This window comes from Magallana gigas, chromosome 3 (genome assembly GCF_963853765.1).
Source record: "Magallana gigas chromosome 3, xbMagGiga1.1, whole genome shotgun sequence".
Classification (NCBI taxonomy): Eukaryota; Metazoa; Mollusca; class Bivalvia; order Ostreida; family Ostreidae; genus Magallana; species Magallana gigas.
In genome coordinates this window covers 24,410,745-24,418,552 of record NC_088855.1, presented here as the reverse complement: position 1 = coordinate 24,418,552, position 7,808 = coordinate 24,410,745, and the positions used below count along the sequence as shown (strand labels likewise).

The following is a 7,808-nucleotide window of genomic DNA, read 5'->3' as shown; positions in this document are numbered from 1 at the left end:
TTGAGTTTCATACGTTGAATTATAAGCGAGTTACAGAGCTATGTGAACAAAGCTATTGTTTACGGTTTGAATGTTGAAGTGAAAATTCCAGTTTTAGACCTAAAATAAATGTGCTAAACGTTAGGAACTGTTTATTTATGCTTAAAATGAATAAAAAGAGAAGCTTTATAAAGATTTTTATTGGTATATTGAACATATGTAAACAAAAACAGGACACAAGCCTTGTTTACATGACAAAGAATTCTACGACTGACTCTCAAATTTAATTAAGTTAGAAATGCATTCCTATGGCATTGTAAATAATAAAAACAGACAGATTGAATTTGACCAAAATCGAGACCATGCTCCATTAAATATAGAAATTATATAGGCCTACGTGTATTTCTTGACCATGGTTTGGATATATCATCTCAATAGTCTTACAGTTAAACTGAAATGTCCATAAAATTTAAAATAAATTGTTAAAGCATACAATACTAGTAAGTATTTTGAACATATTCTCTCCTGTATTTTCCGATTATCAGTTGATAGCCAACCTCTTATCATCAAAGAAAATTCAATTTTAAATTAGATTTTGGTTTTGAAAATTATAATACTCAGTTATCTACTAAATTTAGACAAATATTCATTCACTAAACTAGTTTCGTAAAACAAATCATAGTTTACCCTTTGAAACTGAGAGATCGCATGGAGAACTACTACCCGAAATATGCACTTCTTAATGATAGTCAAATTGCTGACGGATTTCACCGTCTTTTTAGTGTTATGTTATCTTTGTCATGGGGAAAAAATACAAGATGCAAGAAAAAAATTTCAGATCATGGTATTACTTTTTACAAAGACCAGACTAATCAAATGCCATATTTAGTTTTACATTACAATTTCCAACGAAGATTTCTTTTTTTTTTAAAGTTCAAGGGATATAGCACTCAAAATTCCATATTCTAAATTTGAATGCACAGATTTTTTTTAAGTTCGAGGAGCAAACTGTCTAAAATCATCGGACCTGGACCAAATTCGAACTTGGTCGTATCTTATGGTTTAATACATGTATATATGCTGTTTCAACTTTATATTATTATACATCCCTTCCAAATTTAGAGAGCGGAAAACGAAAATATTAAGTTTTCCATTTTTATAAGTTCAAGAAGCTTACTCTGTCAAAAATCATGGAACAGATTCGAACTTGACCAGTATTTTCTGGAAAAATACCTGTATATGCAATTTTTTAAATATTTAAACACCCTTTCAAAATTTAGAGAGCGGAAATTGAAATCATATTGTATCAAGTGCGACATTCATTTTGTTTACTTTGCAATTGCTTCGGAATTACAGGTTTCCATAGTTTGTTTTTTTTAAACACAAATTTAAACATTATGATATTAAGTTTTATTTCCTAAGCAACGAGGGAAGCCCAATTGTTTTTATTTTACAATTAAAAGATATATAAGACGAAGAACTATTGTTACGTTGTACACGTACATGCACTGTTCTGTTTGCTGTGGAGAACAAATAAAGCATAGCGTCATCTTACAGTGCAATATAATACATGTACTGTTGAAATTTTATGCTCAGCGATGCGAGTGTTTATACAAGTAAAAGGGTATGGTGGTCGCCCGCTTGGACACGTGGGTTTTCTCCGGATACTCTGGCTTCCCCCAACGTTAATGACAAATAAAGCATAGCGTCATCTTACAGTGCAATATAATACATGTACTGTTGAAATTTTATGCTTAGCGATGCGAGTGTTTATACAAGTAATAGGGTATGGTGATCGCCCGCTTGGACACGTGGGTTTTCTCCGGATACTCCGGCTTCCCCCAACGTCAATGACCCCCTCGCGCTACATCCGTACCGCATGAGATATATGTTGCATAAATTGTTTGTTAATAACTGTAAATTTACTTTTAGGTACTACTAGAATTCCATTCATTTGATCTGGAATGATAATTAAGCTTACTTAGTATTTTTATACTTCAGGTGGCCATGAGATTAAAAGAAATCTTGTCCCCAATCAGAACTTACCAGAAAAAAAACCCCAATCTTTAACCTGAAACCGTGATTTGTTAACATTATATTGTGCTACAATTTTATATTAATATGTAAATGTTTACTAACGAATACGCGATTAAATATGTTCCAATTAATATTGATTCACCTGGCGGTTAAGTGAGGTACGGTACTCGCTACTTTTTAGTCTCTCTGCACGTCATATCCATGGAATTCGACTAATTCGAGACAACGAGTATATCAGTGTTCGAGATGCCGTGGTTAAGCTGTTCACGTGAAGTGCCCATATACATTTATCTGCACGATAAATAATTGGAGGAGAGTTACGGGGATTTGATCAACCTGTTTTATACACAAATCATGTTAAACTTTACCAAACCATTTATAAATATTGTTCACAATAGAACCATTTTAACACGGCCTTTGATTTTTGGTAGGACGTAACTATCTATAATTTGCATCAAAACAAGTTAACAATGACGCTGGTTCGAATGAAATACCGGTATGCATAGATTGCGTAGTCTTAGCTCAAAAGGCAGACAAATCTTGTTGATTTGTAAAAGAGCCATGACTGATGAGTGGCCAACAATGAAATAGGCGGGACTTTCACATTGCTGTTTGACACAACTACCCAAAGTCAAAGCTCTTGTTAAAATGGTTCTTAACACTTTAAGTGGGTGGGATTTAATTTGGTCAGTCCCAGGAAGGAAAACTAGCTTAAGGTACTTTTTTAAATCAGTTACATTGTGTAATTTGGCTAATGCAAACAAACATTTCAAACACTTATTCCACACTCAATAGGCCAACACCCAGCAGGTTTTCACAGTAACAGAGTGGTATGCATCATTACACTTGACTTTGCTGAGGCAGGCGGTATCATCAGCACCCATCCCCCAAATTTAAATTAACATAAACATTATTTATCAAAAAGTTGCCCCTCCTCCCTCCCCCCCCCCCCCAAATGAAATTGACATAAAAATGTGAATTATCACGGAGTAGCCCCCTACCCCCAACAAAGATTTTGGATGAGTTTGCTCCCCCCTTCCCCATTTTCATTCAAAAACGGTGCTATCCCTCTGAGGTCAGCTAAAAATGCGCTGTATACTTTTGATGATAAAATTTATTAAAAAAGAACATACATGAAAATATAAATAAACTGGTAATTTATTCATTGTAAATCCTGCAACTGATATCCTGTTCATGAATCAGAATGATAAGGTCAGGTGGTTTAACATCCATTTACAACATTCTTTTTACTAAACTAATTCAAATCAGTAAAAAACAAATATATTCCTTTCTAGGATCATAATAAAAATGATGATTTGTTACATGACTATTATCCAAATCAAATGTCTTTCTCATGCACACTCACAATCTATACATTTATTATCCGGAATCCTGCATGAACGAAGTGTCGATATCACTCATTTAATGGAATCATTGTGGTAAAAATGACATATTACATGTGTCAGCTCGGATCTTTTTTTTCTTTATCAGTTCCTAAAACAGGCTTTTCTAGTTCCCAAAGATCAATTTTGTGATCTTTGACTGCTTTCTGAAAATTGTATAAATAAAAATATTATTATTTGGAACAAGTACAATAACTGTACTTGTACAGTTACAATTTAATTAATTTATTCTATCAACACCTTATGTATAAGACTAAGTATTGCTAAAACAATAACAAATATACATAATGGCTACTTAATTTGAAATGAAATTCAAAGGGAAAAAAATAAATTGACACAGTTTTTGCACGTTATTGTACATGTAAAGAGTAAGAAACATACCTTGACGCATTCTTGATATACTTCAAATAAACCACTACATTCGTCTTTCGTGTTTCCCTTTAGATATTTTTCAGAAAACCATTTGTTAAAACATGCATCATACTTTTCTTTGAGCTCTTGACATTCAGGACTGATGCTGTTCATTTTATCAGGATGATCAAGCAATATAAGCACAAGAAGTTAGAGTTAGGGCTGATGAAACATGTGAAATGACATGCTTTACTTTTCACCGGAAGTGCCTAGCAACAGCCATGTATTTTATTAATTCGATTTAATATAGTTTATCGAGAAATAGTGTGTCTTGCAGAATAATTTCGTAATATGCAATGTAGAAACATATATGACGTATTTAACATTAGTGTCAATTTAAACTTGAATTGACTTCCATAACAAATGAGTTTTTGATAATGTATTAATCCGCATGTCCTAACACCTAAAAGTGAAACTGAAAGTAAAAAACATGCTGCAACGAAGGTTAACGTATTCCGTAAAGTTTTACATCAAACGATGCTTCTCATCAAAGGTATATCAAAATGAATGGAATACATTGATTTATGGGGTGTATTGTTTATATAGTTTAAGTTAACATTACAAGTGTATTTTTGCAGGTTCCAGAAAAACCAACATGGGTTACCATCGACAGATCGAAATTGCCAAAGGTTAATTTCTGTTTTCTCTCATTTTCTGTCTCATTTAGTTCCTTTTAAATCTTACAAACATGAAGTATTTACTGTATGTATGTATGATCAAATCGTCATTACAAAACAAGTATGTTTAGTCATGATTTGATCATACATACATACTTACAGTAAATACTGCACAAGACCACCTTTGAACGGTTTTAACAGGATATCAGTGATTCCAAACAAATCTTGAAATTGGTCACTCTATTAATATATAAACAAGTAATGGTAAAACTATTTCAAAATGATCCTCATGAAACTGATGACATCATGCAACAACGATAATCTTTAGTATCATCCAGATGCACTATCAAAGCAAATTTAGTGAAGTTAGGACCATTAAAAACTTAGATATCACTCCTGTCAAAACTCTAACCATGTAAACTGGATGCCAATGCTATGGTGTTCCGATGGGGCCACTACGACCTTCGCACTTTCGCCTTTAAGTCGAAGATGCGAGAGTGCGAAGTTGCGAAGGCGAAAGTGCGAGAGGGCGAAGGAGCGAAACTGCGAAGATGCGACGGCGAAGCGTGAAGATGCGATGGCGAAAGTGCGAAGATACTACTATCGCTCTTTCGCCATCGCAACTTCGCACTCTCACCTTCGCAATTTCACACTCTTGCAATTGCCTATTTTTATAGCATTCAGAAAGTCTCAGTCGATTACATAGAATTTGATGCAGGCACCGTACTCGCCAAGGTTTTCCGATTAACCAATGATATTATTGGTACGCATGCGCTAGGCCATTGTGCTTACTATGAATGTTTATAAATATTTTAATGTGTATATGTGACATATATGTTTACCAGTGCTGGCTATGCCTAATCATTATATACTCCACATTAAATGTTATGTCCGCCATAATGTGTACATTCTCCTGTCACTTACCAGCCGTCTGTTTACCGTGGATCAAACACAGTAACATTCTAATTTCATTATGCGACACTCCATGCTATGGATCTAGAGGGGGAGAGCACCCCCCCCTCCCCGGAAAATTCAATATTAATAACTTCACACATGCAGTAAAGGGGGAGAAAGGGTGCGGATTCCAACCCCCGGAAAATTTAATTTTATTAATTATATATAATAAAATCTCCAAAATATGTCTCGGAACCCTTCCCCCCCCGACAAATATAATTATATATCGACACCCACCCCCCCCCCCCCCCCAAAGTTATGGATCTGCGCAGGCTGTTGAAAATAAATTCTAAAAAGTTTATTGTCTACCTCAAATGTCCTTTTATACAGCTAAAATTGTCTTTAAATGATATAGATCTCCACAATTATAAAAAGGTGAAGGCGAAAGCGCGAAGATGCGAAGGCGTTAGTGCGAAGTTGCGATGGCGAAGGAGCGATAATAGTATCGCTTCTTCGCCTTCGCAACTTCTGACTTTCGCCTTCGCATCTTTGCGCTTCGCCGTCGCATCTTCGCACTTTCGCTCCTTCGCCGTCACACCTTGGCAACTTCGCTGTCGCAACTTCGCACCTGGACCTAAAGGAGAAAGTGCGAAGGTCGAAGTGGCCCCATCGGAACACCACACAATGCAGAGGGTCTCAAAGCACAGAAGGCAATGAGAATTACACTTTTGTTTGTATGCTTTAAAGTTAAGACTTCTATTTATACTTTCAGGAGCCAAAAGTAGATAGAGAAGTGGTAGATTTACTAGAACGACTGTCTCTAGTTGAGTTTAATAATCAGGAGGGAGTGGATCGGTTGACAAAGGCTGTTCATTCTGCTAATTTGCTGCATGCAGTAAATACTGATAATGTTGAACCAATGGATTCAGTTTTAGAGGATAGGTGATTTTTATATGCATGTCCTGTTTACATACCTTAAAACTACGTTTTATTCAAACATTTTAAACAATTAATAAAAGGGAAAAAAATACTGTTAACATCTCTAAAACTTCAAGGCAAATAGTGAAGTTTCTTATAGCAAAACCCTTTTATTTCTACAGTTATAATTTTTTATTTATTTTGTATTTAAGAAGATTTAAATTATCACAGAAAAAATTTGTAAAGATCCAAAGAGAATATCTTGGATTAAAGTATTTTGTAAGATATAGAGATAAATAAATTTGAACATTTTATCAAGTTAGTTCTTCGTGCTTCTTGGTTTTTCCTTTTTATATTTTGTTTTTTAAATTTTCATTTTCAGAGTTTTATATTTGAGAGATGATGTTGTAACAGACGGGAATTGTTTAAAAGATGTTATGAGAAATGCAACAAAAACTTTGGAGGATTACTATGTTGCACCACCAGGTATATGTATTGATATGAACATTACTATACATACAAATGTACAGTTAAATATATTCGTAATTATGAAAATTGATTATATCATTGACAAAAGCATACCTGATAATTTAAAACACAATGATGAACTGCGAGTTGTAAATATTAAGATAAGACTTTAAAAATTGAAATTTACCTGCTTTTTTTCCCAAACAGGAAATATACCTCTCAAGCAAAAAGAAAAAGACTATGGAAACAAAACTTAGTGCTTGTTGAAATTGTTTTTATTTAAAAGGAATGATAATATAATAAAATCAGCTATAAATTTCTATTGTTTTTTGTGTGTAAATCTCTATTACAATCAATCCTGCCAGTTCTTTGCACAAAACAAATTTGTTTTTTCCTGGAACAGGTTAAAGCTAATCGCGTTATTTGCGTCAGTTATGAATGATGGTGAAACTTTGTAATCTGCAGGCCATGTTCAATAATTTTTTTAATATTTAAAAATTATAATAGTTGGTTTCATTTTACCTTTTGCTTTTTATGATGGTAAACTTTAATAAACTACTGTAAACATATTATATTTGGCATGTACGATATAGGGCGGAAAATGGTATTCCTTAGTGTTCCTATTCTTAACATGTAAAGGGTATATATATAGATTGACGTTGAAAGTCTAGGATGTTTACAGTACATGTATGTCCATAAAGTATATTAGTGACATTACATCTTCACTAGCTGAGGGTGTAGAGGAGCAGAGTGGATTGTAAACCCTTGGCTGTAGTGAAAATGGTGACATTACAGGGCAAAATGTTTGATGAACACACTATAGATACACTGTAAATACTGTTACTAAAACTAACAAATGCATATTACATTTACAATTAAAATGCATTCAAAATGCACATGCACAATTTCACCAACTTTTATCTGCCAAATTAACTAACTGTAGGACTTGAAGACTCTTGTGCAAATGTCCCCTCAAAAAATCTGGCCATATAGTTCACTGTGGTCTCATCCATATTCATTGAATACCAATTTTCATGTAATTTTTTTGTTGAGTTGATCCATAAAGTGTAATATTAACGGA

The 7,808-nt window shown here is 33.9% G+C and overlaps 1 protein-coding gene and 1 long non-coding RNA gene across 2 annotated transcripts; one reads left to right on the top strand and one right to left on the bottom strand.

Annotated features, from left to right (window-relative positions):
* Window positions 1–3,156: 3,156 nt before the first annotated feature.
* On the bottom strand, window positions 3,157–4,058 carry LOC105321941 (uncharacterized). Its single transcript, XR_010711963.1, has 2 exons — window positions 3,904–4,058; window positions 3,157–3,565 (listed from the first exon to the last, which is right to left on the bottom strand). It is a non-coding gene; the product is annotated as an uncharacterized lncRNA (long non-coding RNA).
* An 83-nt stretch (window positions 4,059–4,141) lies between these two features.
* LOC117692912 (glutamyl-tRNA(Gln) amidotransferase subunit C, mitochondrial) lies at window positions 4,142–7,047 on the top strand. The gene is made up of 5 exons (XM_034482414.2): window positions 4,142–4,323; window positions 4,409–4,459; window positions 6,114–6,283; window positions 6,642–6,745; window positions 6,935–7,047. Exons 1-5 carry the CDS (start codon window positions 4,261–4,263, stop codon window positions 6,982–6,984), a joined length of 438 nt encoding a protein of 145 aa, XP_034338305.2. The 5' UTR covers window positions 4,142–4,260; the 3' UTR covers window positions 6,985–7,047.
* The last annotated feature ends 761 nt before the right edge of the window (window positions 7,048–7,808 follow it).

Bases quoted from the DNA above. Each gene is read 5' to 3' on its own strand.
- LOC117692912 (XM_034482414.2), top strand. From the start codon at position 4,261: ATGCTGCAACGAAGGTTAACGTATTCCGTAAAGTTTTACATCAAACGA. The intron at 4,324-4,408 runs GTATATCAAAAT...GTATTTTTGCAG, and splicing joins AACGATGCTTCTCATCAAAG to GTTCCAGAAAAACCAACATG. The intron at 6,284-6,641 runs GTGATTTTTATA...TTTCATTTTCAG, and splicing joins GATTCAGTTTTAGAGGATAG to AGTTTTATATTTGAGAGATG.